Below are 19,438 nucleotides of genomic sequence, written 5' to 3' on the forward strand. Positions count from 1 at the left end.
CATTAAGCAGGCTAGAACGTGATCATAGCCCCCACTGTTGTCTTGAAATTGGGCAAGCTCGTGGCCACATTCCAGAGGGGGTCCTCGGCATAATTTGCATAATTTGCACAAAATGCATAATGGACGTTATGCATTATGCTGCTGCATCTCCAGCTTTTGAACGCGAAACAGGGAAGATCAGTGATCGAAGCTGCCGAGATGGACTCCACAAGAGTAAAAGGGACCACCTGATGGCCTCAGGGTGCGCAGGCCACCCTGTTGTATATGCAGTCCAACCCCGCATTCTTTGTCCATCATGCATCGTATGCATCACCTCGGCTCTCAAGGCATGGCTGTCGCAAGTTCCCCGCAGTAGAACTGCGCTTAAGAAGCAGTCTTGAGTACGAAACAGATGTCGGTATGACGTACACAGAGAGGAAATGGGTTCTGTTCAGGAAGACAACTTCTTCCACTGCGACGCCATTATTGTTGGTGCCGGGTTCAGTGGTCTCTATGGCCTCCACCGACTGCGCAGTCTTGGCTTAAAAGTCAAGGTATTCGAGGCAGGAGACCTGGGAGGCGTATGGTACTGGAATCGATATCCCGGTGCCCGCGTCGACTCGGAATGGCCGTATTACCAACTCAGCCTGCCAGAAGTGTGGAAGGACTTTCACTTCACGGAGCGTTTCCCATCCAGCGAAGAGATCCGAGGGTATTTCGCACACGTCGACCGGTGCCTTGACCTGCGGAAGGATATCCAGTTTAATGCCCGAGTCAACTCGGCAACTTGGGACGAGGAAAAGTCGCAGTGGACTGTCACGACAGAGGCAGGACACATGGGGACTGCTAGATACTTGTGTCTGTTCACTGGTCTTCTTCATCGCCAATACTTCCCCGAGCTCCCTGGCATTGAGAAATACAAGGGCTGTGTCCATCATTCGGCTGCCTGGTCGACCGATATTGATGTGACCGGCAAAAACGTTGCAGTGATTGGGGCTGGCGCCACCAGCGTCCAGATTGTGCAAGAGTTGGCGAAGAAAGCTGGTCGACTGTCAATGTTCATGCGGCGACCGAGTATATGCTTCCCAATGGGGAACCGCCCTCTCAGTCCAGCGGAGCAGGATACATTCAAGCCATACTTCAGAGTCTTGTTTGATGCTGGCAGAAAGTCGGCCAGCGGGTTCCCTTTGGCTCGCAGCGACAAGAGCATCTTCGAGCTATCCGATCAGGAGCGCAATGAATACTATGAGACTCTCTGGAGATCAGGCGCGTTTCATTTTGCGGGCGGCAACTCTGCGGAAATCTTTCTCGACCCACGGGCATCGCGAATTGCCTATGACTTTTGGGCGCAGAAGACCCGCGCGCGGATGAGAGACCCTGTCAAACGCGATTTGATGGCCCCAGTCGAGCCTCCGTATCCTATACTCACTCGACGCTCACCCTTGGAGGCTGACTATTACGAATGCTTGGACCAGGAGAACGTCGAGATCGTGCCGTTGCTGCAGACGCCTTTTGAGACATTCACCGAAAACGGAATCAAGACTGTTGATGGGAAACACCGAGAGTTCGATTACGTTGTCTTTGCTACTGGGTTTGATAGTTTTACCGGATCGTAAGCGCTGCCTTCGTGCATTGAAAGATATTCTGACGTTAGCAGGGTCGCTACCATGAATATCCGAAGCAAGACTGGCGTTGACCTAAAGAGCATCTGGGCGGAGGGGATTCGCACATACCTTGGGATGCTGGTCTCTGGATTTCCCAACTGCTTCTTGAGCTACAGTCCCCACGGTCTGTCCATTCACTATGACTGAAAATGACATTGGGCACAGAGCTGATAGACTTTTCAGCGCCGACGGCACTCTCAAATGGGCCGACAATCCTCGAGTGCCAGATTGACTTTGTTGTCGATGCGATTGCGAAGCTGGAAGCCGAGGGACTACAGACAATTGAACCCACTGCCGAGGCAGAGGATGAGTGGCGGTTAAAGATTAACGAGGCTGCAAAGGATACTTTGTTTGCAGAAACAGATTCGTGGTGGACAGGTGCCAATATCCCTGGCAAGAAGAAAGAACTCCTGACATATATCTTGGGGATTGATAATTACGAGGCCGAATGCAGGGAGAGCCTGAAGGACTGGAAGGGATTCGTTGTGAAGAAACGCGCAGGTTTGGAGAACACGACTAAAAGATATAGCCAACTTTAGCTTTATGTGATGTCTAGCTAGGATTATTTCCGCCTTCCTGCCGAATTTTCATCTTGCTTGCTGCGATTGAAGCGTCCCAGATGCCTCAGATGTCGATCAAAGCATGTTTTAGCCTAAAGAACAGACCATTTTTACCCTTCTTTTAATTAGCCATTTTGTCCCTGGGTATTATAGCCTATTCAGTTGGTTTGGGTTTCAACATGGCTGGCAGTTTTGCTAGCTTCAAGGTCTGTGCGAATGGGGTATGTTTCACATAGAGTGGCAGCCACTGTGACTGAGACCAATGGTCACGATTGCCAGCCTCTGAGTTTTTGACGGATGTATAAAGGAAAAGGCATCGTTTTGATGTGACACGTCCATGGAGCGTTGATTATAGTGGACCAATTGAGGCGCGATGAGATTGGTCCTGTTTCGTGGCCCTCTCGGTGATACAGCGCGAGAGCGAGGTCTTGCATCAAATATGTTGCATCTGGGGAACTTCAGCCTAAAACACTGTTTCATCTCCTCCCAGGGGCCCCATGTGGATGGCTCTACTCTGTACATGCCCGTGACGGAACGGGCAAAACAAGGTCTATATATAGTCCCTGAACAGAACTCTGCACGACTACGAGCTCGCTCTTGAGAGCTAGAAAACAGTTAAATAGCTCGGCTTGCTCTTGGAAATATTCTTCACCAAGCCATACTCATCTCCAATTACAGTATCAAATATGAGACCCTCAAACATTCCGAATAAAGTGTGGTCGGTGCTGCTCGCCCTGGTGCCAGCTGCCGTGGCGCAATGCGCGCTTCCATCGACCTACAGCTGGACATCGTCTGACGCGCTGGCAGAGCCCCAGTCAAGTTGGGCGTCACTCAAAGACTTCACCAGCGTTGTATACAACGACCAGTATCTGGTATATGCATCGTTCTACGACGCAGACTCGGGTTGGGGCTCTTTGAACTTTGGACTATTTTCCGACTGGTCTGATATGGCATCGGCGAGCCAAAACCGAATGAATATAGGAACTGTTGCGCCGACCCTCTTTTACTTCAAACCTCGAGATGTCTGGATTCTCGCCTACCAATGGGGTCCAACGTCCTTCTCCTACCTCACATCGAGCGACCCTACCGAAGCCAATGGCTGGTCGGCGCCTCAACCGCTGTTCTCCGGGACGATTTCCGACTCTGACACTGGCGTCATTGATCAGACCGTCATTGGCGACGATACAACAATGTACTTGTTCTTCGCAGGAGACAATGGCAACATCTACCGCGCCAGCATGCCGATTGAAAACTTCCCCGGCGACTTCGGCACGGAATCCGAGATTATCTTGAGCGACACGAGGGAAAACCTGTTTGAAGCGGTGCAAGTCTATACCGTCCAAGGCCAGAGTCAATACCTCATGATTGTCGAAGCGATTGGCGCCAACGGGCGGTATTTCCGATCGTTCACTGCGGACAGTCTGGGTGGCTCGTGGACACCACAAGCAGCCACCGAGAGCCAGCCTTTCGCTGGAAAAGCAAATAGCGGTGCTAGTTGGACGGACGACATCAGTCACGGTGATCTTGTGCGCAGCAACCCTGACCAGACAATGAGCATTGACCCCTGCAATCTCCAGCTGCTCTACCAGGGACGGGACCCCAGCTCCGGGGCCGACTACAACCTGCTGCCTTACAGACCGGGCCTGCTTACCCTTCAGTAATAACTAGACAACGTTGGCTTTGAGGTCTAGAAGTGCAGCTTGGTTGTGGTCGTCTTGTATTGCTTAGCTCACGATTCTTGGAGTGTAAATAAGCATTCAGTCAAATCTCCCGCTATGGAAGACCATGATTTGATCCCCAACTGAGTATTCCGCGAGTCTTAAACTAGTACATATCATTCACTCAAAAAACAAAAAAAGCGCAATGTAAATAGCCGTCAAAATCCTTTCCAAACAAAGGCCCGGCGGAAAACAAAATAGCCACCTAGCCACCTTGACTAGCAGAGGGCACAAGTCTCGTAATTTGCGGTTTCCATAAATTGTGAAAGAGACTGCTGACACACTGGTACCGTTTCGCCGAATCAATAGTTCATCGGGTAATGCCCCGAAGAATGTGCGTATCTGTCGTCGACTCTGCCAAAGAGGCAGACAAGTGATGGTGATGCCACCGAAGAAGGCCCAGATAAACGTGAAGACAATCCAACCAGTAAAAAATTCTTAGAGAAAGTGTACGCAGTATCATACATCGGGAATGGCCACAGAATAGTAATTGAGACTGCGATGAACAGTGCGGCACCGAGGGCAATGTTTCGCGATCGAAGAAGCTCAGAGCACTCTAGGTGCGCAAACGCAAGGGCTTCCTGGGATTCCAAGACAATTGTATTGCCTTTGTTGTCCTGTGCTGTTCTGCCGCCGGAAATGTTACTGTAATCGACCAGCTGGATCTCCTCAAACCTGGCAAAGTCGTAGTTCTCAGGGTGGATGTATGTGGTGAGTGGAGTGAGAACAATTGGCGCAGTGAGTGCGAGCATGTTGCCGGCCACGCATGGATAGAAGTCGGGCAGTGTTGCAACGCTGACGACGCCTTCACGTTTGTAAGCTACACCAATCCACGTTCCAATGTTGGCTATAGAGGCCGGGATAGGGGCGAGTGTGACGGCATATTTACTCTGTTTGCGCCAGAAAAGAGTGCATGCACTGGGTATAACGGCACCTATCACGGTTAGTAAATACCCTAGAAGCAGTGCCGATTTACTTCAAGGCACCCACCGTCAATGATAATGCCGATGGCTGTGACACTAAAGCTGACGGAGAAGTTGGCATAGCAGAGGCCAACTGCCACACAAGAGACAAGAATGCTGTATACGACAACGGCAACATGAGAGACGAATATAAGCTCCTTGCCGCTGGCTGTTGGCCTGATGTATGCTGGGTAGAAATCATAAGTTGTTAAGTTCGTCATTGCCACCGTCTCTGTTACCCTCAAGAGTGAGCAGACATTCAACCTATGGAAAAAGAGCAATAGATTGTCTCACCCGAGCTCAAAGCACTCGTAATTGCTTGGAACGGCATCAAGAGCACTGTGACGATGCCGCCCTTGCCGACAATTGCGTAGGCCGCATATGGCATTTCGAGCGCTTGCGACGCCACTTCGGCTGATATAGGATCTGGATAGGTCAGCCTATCCAAGGTCAGAAGAAGAAGTTCTCCTGCCAATTTCCGGGGAAAGAATAGTTCAAAAAAGCACGTACCACGCTGGAGTATGCTCAAGCGCTGCAGCTCCGAGGCCAAAGGTGGTTGAGACACAGAATGGAGTCGCGAACTATACAATTCAATGTGAGCGAGGGCGCTGAGGAAAAACCGCAGCCTACTCTAGTAACCCAGCAAAGAGCCCCAACAAGTATCCAGCAACCGTAGACTTTGGATCAGCGGCAATCGCATCTTGGAATAGCCTATGTGCGGTGTTCTAGAAGATGATCACAAATGGGGAAAAACGTCACAAGCGTACTGTAAATCGACAGTTGCCGACAAGCCGCCTCCGAGAAAAGTGAGCCCAACAAGGCCGCCATAGACGTTTTCATGGTGAGAAGGTGTCGAATCTCAGAGGCAGCCATCAAGAGCTCCCACATTTTCCCCGGCGAACCGACATGGACTGATGTCGCGTGCATTACAAACATGGAAACAAGCATGATGACGAAAAGTATAACAGTGTGAACTGCCAAGCAAGTCAATGGCCGTACTCGAGTCTCTCACACCATTTAAGGACTAGACATACCCCATTCTGTCAAGAAGGTTGTTTTGATACCCCCCCAAAAACGTATATATGCAGACGCTCAGGGGGGACAAGAAGCAGACTGCGACTTGGTGCATCCCCGTTGTTAAGTGGAAGACGCTGGCACCACCAACCAGCAAGTTGACCGAAATGAAGACCTGATAGATCAGGGAATAGACGGCGAGAGAAATATGGCCCGGGGCACCGTATCGGTGCTTGACCAGCTCTAGGAAAGTGTGTGCATTGGGAGCTTTGTGTTTGAGCTCGATTGCCAGAACGGCAAATGTAAGAATTGGGACCGAGCAACCTGCACAGAACCAAAATGTCGCAGCAATGCCGTACAAATATCCAGTCAGCAATGCCTTCTAGTCTACCGAGCAAGCCCTACCCAACCCTATCACGATTCTATAGCCAACACCCGGGCCGAAAACAGGAAATAATACGTCTGCTTCCATGCTGATCTGCTGAAAGCACAAAACTGTCACCAAAGATAGTGATTCTGCCTCTATCCTCGATTCCTGCAGGGGCCACCGATACTAATCTCAATTGCATCTATGGGGACCGGTGGCCGAATTGGAGCAGCGCTGCACGCCATAGCAGGGCGTGGCATAACCCAGGCTAAAGTGATAAGTTAACGGCCAGGATCACGCTCTACCACAACTACTGCTTCATGATTGGCTGTTACTCAAACTAAAGCTACTAGCTGTGTGGCTTTTCCAACCGATACATGTTGCGGCTGTTGGAGAAGACCTGGCACTTGAATCGTGCCTAGACTACCCCCTGATTTATGGAATTTCAGATCACCTTAAACCGATTCGCAAACCAGCATCCATCTTGGCAATATCCTGCCTGCAGAGGTCTTTATATCCCCCTGTCGATTTCATAGCAATGCAAAGCTTCAAAGCAGAATAAGCTCGAGCAGCAGCAGCTCTGCGCTGGAAAGCCGCCCCTAAGCCAAATCCTGCTGAGGCCCATACGTGATGCAGCAGCACAATCTCCCGAGTTTCCAGAAGCTGCTGTGATATAATCAAGCTGCGAATCGCATCGACAGCGCGCCCACAGACGTTTCGAATAACATGCGTATCGCCCTCTTCGAGGCCAAGGGCTTTAGCGGGGCCTACATCCTCAATTAGCAGCCATTCCGGAAATGAATAAGGACTTGAAGACCAACCGAGTCTGGCATCCATACAAGCGACCACGGCTATCTTACGCAACGAAAAGGTGAGACAGAATCCTCCTCTCAGGGATTCATAATGGGTTACCGAGCTGGCGGGAGTGGAAGGTCGCCTTTACTGAAGGTCGCGGAATACTTTTCGTTGGTGGCCTCGAACTCTCGCATCTATGATGACTTGCGGACTAGTATTAAGAGAGAAAATCAAGCGGTTGATAAAATCGACCTTGATCTCTCGCGAACGGGGTTTGCTGGTGCTTTATGCGAGCGCCCCCCGGATTGAGGAGATGCTTACGTGATTGGAGTCATTTATGAGCTATATCAGACCCCTGACAACGTCCAAACCTCGATAAAAGCTCGAAGTGCGTACCGAGGTGAGGTTCAAAATAACCATTGTCAGAGTTGTCATATCGTGCCCAGTCACAAAGTGGCAGAACTTGACGTAGTGCCAAAATATATATTCCGGTTGATGTGGGGCGCCAATATGCTCACAACAGCGAATCCAAAGCAAATAAAGGGGCCTACTTGAATAATAAGAGATACCAATCCACTGAATCGACGAACAAGAAAGAAGATACCAAGTCTAGTAAATCGACCGTGCGCGCTGAGAGAATGGTGGCAGATGGCGTTGTCGCGGACTCCATTGGGCCCATTCATTTTTTACTATTGGCGGTGGCAGGAACATCCAAAGACAACATTCATTCTTCTACCTGGGCGGGGATAACAAAACTCATCGCGAGTAAAGAAATAGAATAAGTGCCAATCCAGAAAGAGGCATACAAAAACCCATCTGGCGAAGTGCTTCATGCATTTGCTGCAAAGCTGTCAGCGGAGTTACTTTCCAGCAAAGACGAATGCTGTCGCTACTCTGTAAGAAGCAGCAACTCCTGGTCAGTTCTCTCGCTCCCGACGCACAATAATTTCTTTTTGAAAAATTTCCCCGGCCGCCGCTCTTGCCGCCGGTTCACCCGCGCCGGATGGCTGAAGCGAGGGGACTGTCCACTCCAGAGGCACACGCGACTACCTTTGGCGGCTTAAAGAATCTCGTACAATGAAGATCAAGAGTGACTCATGCAGGACGAGTCGGGGCATTCTAGTTCCGACGTCAGAGCAGTCATCGAGAGAGAGATGATCAGATAAGATTATCTGATGGATAACAATTATAGCGCGCGTTTCCATCGAATCTCATTGAGGCTTGGCACGGGATGTTTGCCCAATTAGAGTATAGGCTGCATACTACAGCAATACGATGACACACTGACAGCCCCTCTGCCCTTCGATTGGACAGACGTGCATCATGACACGCGGGAAAAGCGGCCACCTAAGAGGAACAAGCATCCGACTTCGGTGCTTGTGCTCGGCCTGGGCAACCCACTTTATCTTGGTTTCATGCCCACTTCATCGCGACCTTGTCTCACTCCGCCTGCCATCATCAACCGCAATGGGTGTCCGTCCCCTGGTCCGCAGAGCCCGTACGGTCCTCCGTCGCATGTCGACTGAGGAGACTGAGCGCACCGAGACCAGCTCTGTCGATTTGACCTCAGTCCGAGACGGCAAACAATACGGAGATCCAGAGTCGCACGATGGAGGACCCTCGACATACAGCAGCTCCGGGCCACACGAGCAGAGGCCAACCAGGAATGCTCAGCGCGGTGTTCAAGACGTCGAGGCCGTGACTTTGACTTGGTCCAAGGGAACTCTCATCGCTGTTTTTATCAAGTATGTTTGCCTCAATTCTTCCCCAACCCGGTGCTGTGCGAACGTGGGCTAATATCTCGATTACAATAGCATTTGGTTCCTTTACTTCGTGAACGCGTTTCAACTTTCGGTTTCCAGCAGTCTGAATCCCTATGTTACCAGCTCCTTCCAAGCACACTCGCTATCTGCTCTCCCGACAGCCATCGGCGACGCTTTCGCAGCCGCGACATATCTTCCGATGGCAAAGCTTATGGATGTCTGGGGTCGAGCAGAGGGTTTCCTTTTTATGGTCCTCTGCCTCACAGTCGGGTTGATACTCATGGCGGCCTGCAACACGTTTGAGGCCTACTGCGCCGCAAATGTAAGTCCGACAGCGGCATTTGTTTGCATTTGAGATATGCGGATTCTTACAAGAAGAGAACAGGTTCTTTATTACGTCGGATTTTATGGTATGGAATACGCCATTGACGTCGTAACAGCTGACGCTTCGACCTTGCGGAATCGTGCCTTTGCCTACGCCTTCACTTACTCTCCTTATATCATCACGGCCTTTGCCGGACCAAAGGTGGCGGACGAGTTCTACTACCAGGTCTCCTGGAGATGGGGCTTCGGTGCCTGGGCGATCGCAACCCCCATTGTCGCCATTCCGTTGTACGGCATACTGAAATACAACCTGCTGAAAGCTCAGAGAGAAGGATACCGCGTGAAGAGACCTAGTGGTCGCACGGTCTGGGAGAGCATCCGGCATTGGTCCATTCAATTTGATCGTTAGTACTTGCCAACCGGAGGCTCCAGGGATGGTAACAAGACTGACTCAGAACTCTAGTGTTCGGCGTGTTTATATTCACCGCTGGGCTGGTGCTGTTCCAGATTCCGTTCGACATCGCAGACTACGCTCCTGAGGGCTGGGCCTCCGCTTACATTATCGCCATGCTGGTCGTCGGATTCTCGATGCTATTCTTTTTCGCGATCTGGGAGAAGTGGCTTGCTCTTGTTCCTCTCTTTGAGTGGCGCATGCTTAGCGACCGCACGATCATCGGTGCAGTCCTCCTGGATGCGACCTACCAATTGTCCAACTATTGCTGGAGTTACTACTTCACCTCTTGGCTGCAAGTCAATAACAACTTGACCATCGCCACCGCAAACTATATCAACAATATCTTCGACGTTGTTTCTGGCATAGTGTTGCTGGTTACTGGTTGGGTTATCCGCAAGGTCGGCAAGTACAAATGGACTTTGTATATCGCCATCCCGCTCTATATCCTCATGCAAGGGTTAATGATCTATTTCCGCGAGCCGAACATGAGCGTTGGCTATCAAGTGATGTGCCAGGTCTTTCTTGCTATTGGTGGTTCGGTGTTTATTCTTGTCGAGCAGCTGGCGATTCTGGCTGCTGTTGACCACCAGCATGTCGCCACTGCACTGGCTCTCTTGAACGTGGTTGGCACCATTGGGAACTCTGCCGGACTTACCATCAGCACTTCTATCTGGCAGAACACATTCCCCAAGGCTCTTGTCCGCTATCTTCCTGAATCAGCAATGTCAAACTTCGATAACATTTACGACGATCTTGTGACTCAAACCGGATACGCTGTCGGAAGCCCTGTCAGAACGGCGATTCAAAAGGCATACGCCTATGCAGAGCTCAGGTTACTGGCGGTTGGTGTCGGAATCATGGTCCTTGCAATTCCCTGGACCATCCTTATCAAGGACATTGACCTGAAGAAAAAGGTACAAGTCAAGGGCACCGTGTTTTAGTTTCATTGTCGTGCTGTAAAAGTGCGAAGCGCGTGCTCCTATCCCTGTCTTTTTCGTTATCATTAGTAGTTTAACGAGAATTGATACCCCTGCAAATGCGTAGCTTCCCTCTTTTCTGGAGTCTGGAACTGACCCCCGTATAATGTAGAATCTGCGACGCAAGTTGTATATTCGACATGGAAATAAGCTATAAACGATTTCAAGTGCTAGGAAATCCAGGCCCGAGTCGGGCTCCACCAATTTCCACAGCGACACCGAGTATCCGAGATCGGACAAAGCTCAGTCCCTTGAGACGCCACTTGCAGCGTGCAGGGTGGCCAGCCTCCAGGGCTAGAATTGCCGTGCTGCATGCAAGCTCGAGTGGAGCACGGGTTGAGTCGGCGCACTGGGATTGCGCACTGAACCCCACCGTCTAGCTACCCGAATGAACCATGGACCTCTGTCTGCCCATGAACGTGATCGTTGCGCATGATTACGTTGCACCAGAGATATATAGGTGGCCTTCGGATCTATCTACTCGGAGGCTCTCACCCGAGGGCTTCAAGGCACCTCGAGGAACGGCGACTGGCGCAGACGAAGAACAGCGTGGATGTGTCCCACCTGCTGCCTCTGACACTACCATGGACGAAAAAATTGACAAAGGCAAGGGGAAGGCGGGTTGCTATCATGTCGAAATGCCAGAGACAATTATCTACGACTACAGTGGGGACATCAAGGTTGTGAAAGCTGGATCTTTGGCAGCGCTGGTGGAAAATCTCACTCGCCCCGACAGGCTGGACGCCTCGTTCAATCGAATCTTCTTGACAACATACCAGTACTTCACAACAGGAACAGAACTCGTGCAGCTCCTTCTTGAGCGCTTTGATGGTCCTCCACCGGCTAAATTAGACCCCAGGGCAGCTGCGGAATGGTCAAATGCAACGCTACCGCTTGTTCGTTTACGGGTGATCAATGTTCTAAGACAGTGGCTCGAAAGCTTCTGGACAGAGCCTGGAGGGCCCGAGACACACAAAAGCCTATTGACGCTCCAGCTATTTGCCAGCGAGCTTACCAGTGCCGAATCCAGTGCGGTGCAGCAACTGCTCGAGATCATTCGCTGCCGACTTGCGGGCGTCGAGCGCACGAAAAGATCGCAGCCCTCCATCTCGAACCCTCCAAAGCCGATTTTGCCGCGCAAACTGAACAAGGTTCAATTTCTGAAAATTGACGCCCGGGAGATCGCAAGACAATTGACCCTCATGGAATCGTCCATGTACGGCAAACTCCAGCCCAGGGAATTGCTTAACAAAAACTGGCAAAAGAAAGAGAGTTCTAACGCACCCTCACCGGCTCCAAACGTCAGGGCATTGATCCGATATTTCAATCAGCTATCTACCTGGGCCAGTACTCTCATACTGGCAGAAGGTGACTTGAAAAAGAGGACCCAGGTCATAGGGCATCTAGTTAATGTGGCCAGTGTAAGTATTCGAATCCGCACCTAGAATTAAACTGTATGGTTTACCAGGCTTAACCACCTCATAGGCATGTTACCACCTCCAGAATTACTCAGCAGTGGTCTCCGTTCTATCTGGGCTAGAAAGTGCCCCCGTCTACCGGCTGGGGCGTACGTGGGCTATGGTCACCGAGCGTACTTGCAGCATTCTAGAGCCGTTACAGGCTCTCATATCAAGCGATCAAAACTACCAGACCTACCGCGACGCTTTACGCCGCGTACTACCGCCGTCTGTCCCCTTCCTTGGTTGGTGGCATCTACGCTCGATGGCTTGGTCCAAGTGGCTAACCATACATTCGGACAGGCCTTTTTCTCAAAGACTTGGTTTTCATTGAAGACGGCAATCCTGCCATGACGTCTGAAGGATTGATAAACTTCTCAAAATATTCTATGCTAGCTACTACAATTCACGAGGCCCAGCGCTTCCAACAAGCATCATACAGCCTCTATCCCGTCCCTGAGTTGCAGGAATATCTCGCCACCCAACTACAATTAGCAGGCGATGTGTACGAACTGTGGCAACGAAGCTGCGAGCTGGAGCCTCGAGGCCGAGGGGACGAGAACCGATCGCGAGACACGTATACTGCGACAGGGGGGATGACGACAGCTATGGTGGTCGCGTGCATGGTGCTGGATGATTGATCTACAAAGTGATTGAAACTCTCTCAGCTTATCTGATCAGAGGCTTTATCTGATCATGGGTTCGCACCAGTGACTTTTCACAAATCGCCAGAGGGTGCACTGGTCACCGTGGTCTGCGAGCGATCTGCAAGAATGCGACAGCGCAGTGGCCGATCATCGGACAGCCCAGCCCGGGGGCCTGGCCGCCTGAGCCCTGAGCGCTGGCCTCGCATTTACTCCTCACAGCCGCCCCTGCCGAGGCCCCACGGGTTTCAGTCAGATTTCGCTGTGAATGGCCGCGCTGGCGCTCGCAAAAGTATACCAGAAAGGGCAATCTGCGTGCTCGGCACCACATCATGACCGTGCATTGCTTCTATGGGAACGATGGGTGATACAATCGCGTTGCACTTCCTGGAGATTTGAATTGATCGTACTGCTCGGCACGACGTATCTGACTCATGTACTGCGAACGCCTAGTGCTTCTCCCTCTGTTCAAAATCGCCCGCCTCCGTCATTAGTCGCCGACTCAACATGAACTTCATGATCTAATGCGTCACTACAACCCTGAATCGAGAGAGCAATCTGCCCTGCTTCTGAATGACAGTATACGAATTGTTCTCACTCATGCGCAGCCATAAATATGCCACAAGCTGCCACCTCGCGTTTCCGAAGAGAAGAACCAGACGAGACAAGTGAACAAGATATTCAGCACCAGGAAAGGCATGAATGTCTTCCAGCGACTGTTTTCGAGTGGAATGTGAGGAGTTTAGGACCAGGCTTTGGCGCCGGGATTGCAGCTGAGTGCGTGCGATGATGGAGAGGCATGATCTCGGGAGCATCTATAGGTATATCTTGAGGGCACTGGCTGCCATCTGAAAGCAAACTTTGCCTTGTACAGAAACTATATATCTTGAAACATCATTATGCGAATACTTCATATACCATATATCTAACGGTAAAAATGAAAAAAAAATGTATAAACCATTGGCTGGTCACAAGGATCGGCTTCTTGAACAGCAGTAGCTTATACAGAATATATGGACGGCGGGCTAAAGGGTAAGAACATGCTTTGATTCTAAGAAACTATCAAGGAACTAGTTTTTCATGAGGGTCCTCTTCCATCTTGCGCAGAGCAGTGGTAAAAGCACGCAAAAGACGATCTGCATCGCATTCCGTTCCAAAGTTGCTGTGGATTTGCAACAAGACATCGAGTCTGTCCCGGCGAGACCACGTTTGCAGCAGCATGGGAAGTGGTGACCACGGGGCCTGCGTGGGCATTGCTGAGGCGGGAAAGGTAAGACAGGAGGCCTGGCCCGACGTGTATATCTCGCCACAATGCGTACGCCTCCAGGGTTCGCCGCTGGTAACACTGGCGGACATGGGCGTCAAATTGTTTTGGGAATGACGAAGGGCTCGTTCCAGTATGCAGCTCAAAGATTGTGCATCAGAAACCGCAAGCTGTGGATATCGTACTGACCGTGGGAAAGATGCATGATGAGGATGAGATATCGACGGTCCGAGGCCTGAAAGAGCACGAATTTGGTAACAGGCCGATCAACAGGACGACGGTTTTGTACGTCTTCATTGACGAATGACTCCGCTCAGCGGATGGCATTGTCAGCGCTACCGGCCATCTGGACTGTGAAGCGCAGCGCGACCCGTCGCAGGACGATTTGTAGTAGCTGCCCACGAAAGAAATGAAATACGGTGCGCAAGATGGGGTACCGGCTCATAATAACAGAACACGCTTCGCGTAGCCTGTCTACATCCAGACTGCCGGTCAGATGGAATGGGAAATAGTCCACCACCTGGTGAGAGGCGTAGAGACCCGGGGTTTCCAGAGCTGGAAGTACATCTTCCACCTCGTCAGCCACAAGAGATGGCGCGGAGTGGGCCAAGAATTCATCGCGGAGAATGTCAAACTGAGCAAGATCAGACGTCTGGGGGCGAATGGAGGAGTGAGCACACTTTGAGCTGTATTGGCTATTGAACCCAGTTCCTGACACTACAAGAGAGCGCCGATGGATATATTCAGGCCGTGTAGCCGCGCAAGCGTAATGAGCTGACGAGCAAGCAAGGAGTCCCCACCTAGGTCCAGGAAGTTGTCATCCACGCTGATGTCCCCTGGAGCTAAGTGGAGGACTTCAGGGCATGCAGCCTGGATTTTACTCTCTGATTCGGAGTCGGGACCCCGATATACTGACCGGAAAGTCGTGTAGTTGAGCAGCTGTCTTCGAGAGAGAACAGACGCAGATTCACGCAAGAGGCGGCGATGCAGATTCCCAGTCTGTGTCTTGGGGAACTTGGAAACCTCGACAAACGTAGATGGGATCATGTAGTTTGGGAGGGCATGCTTCAAATGCGACCTGAGCGGCGCCATACTACGGCGAAACTCGTTGGTGGGCTGGGCTATTCCCAACTGCAGTCCCATTGCTGATACTCTGCTGCAGCTGGATGAATGTCACAAGCACGGGAGACTGCTATATGAGATCATCACAAGGGCATACTATATCAACAACCACCGTGTCGGCGTCTGACAAATGGCATCGGATCTGATGCTCAATCTCTCCGAGCTCAACTCGCTGACCGCGGACCTTCGCTCGAGTCCCATTGCGGCCGAACAGCTCGAAGGAGCTGTCGACTGGGTCCTGTCGAACCATATCACCGGTCTTGAGATTAAGTTTTTATAAAATAAATCTAAATTTTTTTTTCTCTTTTTCTACTACCTATACTAGCCTATACCTTAAAAGATCTAGTATATATTAGGCCTCTATTCTAAGAAGTATAGGTTTTATATAATATGCATCTAGATATAAAGAACTCCTAGAGGTGATTTATTGAGTAATAGCTTATAATTAGATTTAATAAGTAATATAAAAGATAGCACATGCAGTAACCTTTAAGCGGCGCGCATGTGAGTGACTAACCCTCCACAGCCCAAAACTCAACTTTACTCTTATGATGTTGAACAGATTATCCTACTCCACCCCCGGAGTATCTGCAATGCGGAAAACATACTTCATAGCACTTGCTCTCCCGTCCTTCAAGTCTCTTAATGCTTCTTCAACCCCTTCGAGACCCCCTGGCTTGATCTCAAAAGGATGGCCAGAGAGACCCCCGTTTTGAAGTGCTCTAGATATGTAGCGGGAAAAGACGTATCCGAGCTCTTCATTGTTTTCGAATTCAGACTGGTTGTGAACTGAACCCACCGAGGTAACGGATTTAGTCGCGGGAGCCACATCAAAATCGTTAGGCAATATAAAATCAATTTGCCCACCAGGGGCAACGACTCTTCTTAGAACCTCTGCACTCTGAGGAACTATGGCAGCGTCAATTGCGTGCCAGACAGAAGTATGGCCAGCTTGTTTGAGACTGCTGGATATACCCTTTGCGGTTGCCTCTACTCCTTGACGGTAGTCAACTATTGTGTCACCTTTGCTCCGGTCGATAAGACTTTCCACGTAGTGAGATCCTTTCCCCGCAACAGCAATAATAGGATGAACATTGCTATTGCATGCTAGTTTAATAGCGTAAGAGCCCACCGCTCCACTAGCACCATAAACGATAAGTGGAATTGGGTTTAGAGCAGGAGTCCATGGCGATGGCAGCCGGTGATGTGCGTATAAGGATACAGCAGCAGTTAAAGCTGCTAGGGGAATCGTGGCGGCCTCTGTTGTATGTTAGTCAACATATAATCACAAGATATCTGCTAGTCGCACCTTCAAAGCTTATGTGATTTGGTAAATGAAAGGTGGTGTGACTCCAAGAGATTGCATATTCTGCATAGGAACCACCTGTTGTGCACATCTCATGAAATGCTGCAACACGATCACCTGGCTAGAGGACGAATTTGAGAGAATGTCAACAATTGGACAGGAGCTGTACTTACCTTGAACTCAAAAACATTAGAGCCAACTTTTTCGACGATACCTGCAATATCATCTCCTTGGTTTAGCCCGGCCTTGGCTGCCTGGAACATAGCCATGTTAGAGTCCCCAGCTGCTACTATATCCGGGATTTTCCAGTCTTTGGGATTCGATCCGGAGACTATAACTTTAATGAGAATCTGGTCATCGTTTGGTTCAGGAATTGGACTGTCCACGATCTTTACAACCGGTCCAGCAAAGTTAATGGCTTCTTTCATAGTGTGGAAATGACAAATGTAGTGAATGTAGAAAAGTAGACAGAAAAGATTGTTGGTATTGCAATGCAGGGTATAGCTTCGAGGGAACTGTATTAATACTTTTAATATTGTAGCAGTCTTGAATTACCATTAAGAATTATTGTCATTGCATCACCATTAATAATCCTCAAGACATTGTCCATCTCTATTTGCTGTGGTAATTAAGCTGACCGGTACTCTATGACTAAGCATTCAGTGACCAAGGTGAGCAAGAGTGATTACTAAGGCCTTTAATGTGAAGTAACTATCTCCCCAGAAATCCCACCCAGTCTTCCCACCCGGTAATCCCGCTGATCACGTCATCAAAATCTGGGGTGGTCCCATCGGCGTCCCATCAGCATCTATGAGCGTCAGCCTAGGTGTAAATTACTCGACATCAACCACTAATCATATGAAAGAATGAAGGTCTGATTTCTCAATCTAGCTGCAAACGGTGGTTTAAATACACAGATAATAATCAGCAACTAGAAGAGATATAACTTTTGAACGGTGGCAATAGCAGAAAATTTCTGCATAAACCTCGGTGATCGGAGGTCGTCAATCCGATATCCTAAATAGGCAGGTCGTACGGTCGACATTATGTAGCAACAGATTCAGTCAAGTTTGCACTGTTTGTCTATCCACAGGATATCCAAATCCGCACTGCGGATACCTTTTACCATCCATATCGTATCGTTGCGGATATTTGGATATCAGATTACATACATATCCGCGGATATGCGGATTTGGATATATCGCGGATGTTGCCGCAGTCTACTCCCATCACGTATTTAGATCAAAGCCATTTGTAAAGAAGCACATTTATCAAGACTTTGCCACTCTATCATGAAAGAAAATAGTAAGGGAATATGTTCGATTGTTGTCTTTATATGCTGCATTTTGATCTGTGGCTAATAAGCCGCATCTTCTATGATAGTTTCTGCTATATCAAATCAAAGCCAACTCGTGCGTCATGTAGAAGAGCAGATGCTTGAGATATCCAGTTTTTCGCATCTCCATTATCCTGTCCGATTGCGGATGAATCAGACTTGTTTAACATCTCGGACACCGCGCCCAATGGAGCATTCCACAGCTCATCACTGTCTGGCATGCAAAAGGACAAGTCGGCCAGGGTCAAAAGATCGTTTCTGCCACGATTGAAACATTCTCCGCTCAAGTCAAAGGAAGTGGGAGTGGACAATCGGCACACCTTATAGAGGGCTAGTCCAAATCTCTTGATCTCTTCAACGCTCACATATACAAGCGCGAGTGGTGCATCGGCATCGTGTTGTAGAACCATGTTAGGGTAGTAGAAAATACCCCACCGTCGACAGCTCTGAACAAGCGCAGCCAAAAGGTCGTATATGTCGTCTGGTAATCGGTATCGCATGCTCAAATCTGTACTAGCATTCTCTCTTGCAATGAAAAGAGAAAGGATGATATTCAAGAGCACACTTTGAAATGATGTTATAGGCCACGAGGTATTCGTGTGTTGGCGTGGACTCGAGTTGGAGATGCACCATTGGTCCTAGAGCAAAAGGATGATATCAACACACAATTCTATATGCAGTTAATGTTATGAGCTTCTTCTTCTTCTCACCATTTGAGCATAAAATGCGGAACATAGTCTATTATGTAGACTTATTGATGCGTCTCGTGCCTCCTGAGTCCCTTTCACCCAAAGTCCGATTGCGACAACAGATTGAACAAGTACACAAGGTTCCTTGGCGAAGTCAAAGGTACTTTGATGGAGAAACGGCCATCTTGGATGGAAAGTATTAAAGTAAATATCAATATAGTCATGAGCAATCCACCGGGAAGCGTCAGAAACGGAATCATTAATCGTGGAAACAGGCGGCAAAGGGCAGAGATCATCGATCGAAAATCGTTGCTCGCTTACGGTTTCAACCCCACTAGGAACACAGATGGCGCCGCGATTGTGACAGGCATTGCATGGTAATACACCTTCACAACGGACTTTCCGTGCATGACATGCACTACATGCCCTAAATTTTCGAGACGGCGGCGGTTCTTTCTGCGGATGGTAAGTCCGGATATGGCGTCGCAACAAGTCACTGATTACTCTCTGAGTTGAAAGTCTTCCGACGGACTCGAAGAAACTACTCACTTCCCGGTCAGGACGCTCTCACAATAAGGACAGGCGAGATTGATTTCCTTGACATGATGATTACGATGCCGATTCAGGTGCTCTTTACGCCGATATTTGGCGTTGCAATCTGGATAGTCACATTGGAACCACAAGGGGACAATATCGGCAGGAGGCGGCATTGTGCAGAATATTTGCAAACCTTTGGATTTCACAACTTTGTGAAAATGACAAAAGTGAAGGAGGCAAAAAGGGAGAAGAGAAGGTAATGACTGGAGGCTCCGGTGGGGCCCTGAGAAAAGTCTCCAATGAAGTTTCATCGGTCATCCCACTTGATGAATAACTCACAGGTGGCGCTAACTAAATAAACATCTGTGGATAAACTGGCAAGTGGGATAGGCCGACTATCCAAGTGTATATCTATAAATGACAAACCTTCGAAATGGAGTTACTCCTTTTACTACCTCCACTACCTTGGAAATTTCTTTTTTGGCAGTTAGTGGATATCAATTGGA

The 19,438-nt window shown here is 49.5% G+C and overlaps 8 protein-coding genes across 8 annotated transcripts; 4 read left to right on the forward strand and 4 right to left on the reverse strand.

Annotated features, from left to right (window-relative positions):
* Window positions 1-419: 419 nt before the first annotated feature.
* Window positions 420-2,182, forward strand: BDV17DRAFT_292100 (flavin-containing monooxygenase; the record flags this gene model as incomplete). The annotated part of the gene is made up of 3 exons (XM_073762300.1): window positions 420-1,591; window positions 1,637-1,767; window positions 1,827-2,182. 3 exons carry the CDS (start codon window positions 420-422, stop codon window positions 2,180-2,182), a joined length of 1,659 nt encoding a protein of 552 aa, XP_073614916.1.
* A 707-nt stretch (window positions 2,183-2,889) lies between these two features.
* BDV17DRAFT_292101 (alpha-L-arabinofuranosidase axhA-2) lies at window positions 2,890-3,864 on the forward strand (the record flags this gene model as incomplete). The annotated part of the gene is made up of 1 exon (XM_073762301.1): window positions 2,890-3,864. One exon carries the CDS (start codon window positions 2,890-2,892, stop codon window positions 3,862-3,864), a length of 975 nt encoding a protein of 324 aa, XP_073614917.1.
* Window positions 3,865-4,223: 359 nt separating this feature from the next.
* BDV17DRAFT_292102 (uncharacterized protein) lies at window positions 4,224-5,831 on the reverse strand (the record flags this gene model as incomplete). Its single annotated transcript, XM_073762302.1, has 4 exons — window positions 4,224-4,855; window positions 4,912-5,115; window positions 5,178-5,309; window positions 5,651-5,831. 4 exons carry the CDS (start codon window positions 5,829-5,831, stop codon window positions 4,224-4,226), a joined length of 1,149 nt encoding a protein of 382 aa, XP_073614918.1.
* A 2,695-nt stretch (window positions 5,832-8,526) lies between these two features.
* Window positions 8,527-10,541, forward strand: BDV17DRAFT_298815 (major facilitator superfamily domain-containing protein; the record flags this gene model as incomplete). Its single annotated transcript, XM_073763773.1, has 4 exons — window positions 8,527-8,804; window positions 8,874-9,144; window positions 9,208-9,550; window positions 9,610-10,541. 4 exons carry the CDS (start codon window positions 8,527-8,529, stop codon window positions 10,539-10,541), a joined length of 1,824 nt encoding a protein of 607 aa, XP_073614919.1.
* A 674-nt stretch (window positions 10,542-11,215) lies between these two features.
* On the forward strand, window positions 11,216-12,675 carry BDV17DRAFT_282296 (Ras-GEF domain-containing protein; the record flags this gene model as incomplete). Its single annotated transcript, XM_073760172.1, has 3 exons — window positions 11,216-11,998; window positions 12,063-12,279; window positions 12,338-12,675. 3 exons carry the CDS (start codon window positions 11,216-11,218, stop codon window positions 12,673-12,675), a joined length of 1,338 nt encoding a protein of 445 aa, XP_073614920.1.
* A 1,580-nt stretch (window positions 12,676-14,255) lies between these two features.
* On the reverse strand, window positions 14,256-15,085 carry BDV17DRAFT_292105 (uncharacterized protein; the record flags this gene model as incomplete). Its single annotated transcript, XM_073762303.1, has 2 exons — window positions 14,256-14,653; window positions 14,722-15,085. The coding sequence occupies 2 exons, from the start codon at window positions 15,083-15,085 to the stop codon at window positions 14,256-14,258; spliced, it is 762 nt and encodes a 253-aa protein (XP_073614921.1).
* Window positions 15,086-15,584: 499 nt separating this feature from the next.
* On the reverse strand, window positions 15,585-16,867 carry BDV17DRAFT_265221 (zinc-binding alcohol dehydrogenase family protein). The gene is made up of 3 exons (XM_073758152.1): window positions 16,544-16,867; window positions 16,374-16,491; window positions 15,585-16,324 (listed from the first exon to the last, which is right to left on the reverse strand). The coding sequence occupies exons 1-3, from the start codon at window positions 16,796-16,798 to the stop codon at window positions 15,633-15,635; spliced, it is 1,065 nt and encodes a 354-aa protein (XP_073614922.1). The 5' UTR covers window positions 16,799-16,867; the 3' UTR covers window positions 15,585-15,632.
* Window positions 16,868-17,680: 813 nt separating this feature from the next.
* On the reverse strand, window positions 17,681-19,105 carry BDV17DRAFT_298820 (Zn(II)2Cys6 transcription factor; the record flags this gene model as incomplete). The annotated part of the gene is made up of 3 exons (XM_073763774.1): window positions 17,681-18,344; window positions 18,417-18,891; window positions 18,945-19,105. The coding sequence occupies 3 exons, from the start codon at window positions 19,103-19,105 to the stop codon at window positions 17,760-17,762; spliced, it is 1,221 nt and encodes a 406-aa protein (XP_073614923.1). The 3' UTR covers window positions 17,681-17,759.
* Window positions 19,106-19,438: the final 333 nt, after the last annotated feature.

The sequence above is a fragment of the Aspergillus undulatus genome (assembly GCF_047715775.1).
Source record: "Aspergillus undulatus strain CBS 261.88 unplaced genomic scaffold BDV17scaffold_29, whole genome shotgun sequence".
In the NCBI taxonomy this organism is placed as follows: domain Eukaryota; kingdom Fungi; phylum Ascomycota; class Eurotiomycetes; order Eurotiales; family Aspergillaceae; genus Aspergillus; species Aspergillus undulatus.

Excerpts from the sequence above, each read along its gene's own strand:
- BDV17DRAFT_265221 (XM_073758152.1), bottom strand. The coding sequence starts at position 16,798 with ATGAAAGAAGCCATTAACTTTGCTGGACCGGTTGTAAAGATCGTGGAC. Across the intron at positions 16,492-16,543 it reads CTAATGTTTTTGAGTTCAAG|CCAGGTGATCGTGTTGCAGC; the intron begins GTAAGTACAGCT and ends TTCGTCCTCTAG. Across the intron at positions 16,325-16,373 it reads AAATCACATAAGCTTTGAAG|AGGCCGCCACGATTCCCCTA; the intron begins GTGCGACTAGCA and ends AACATACAACAG.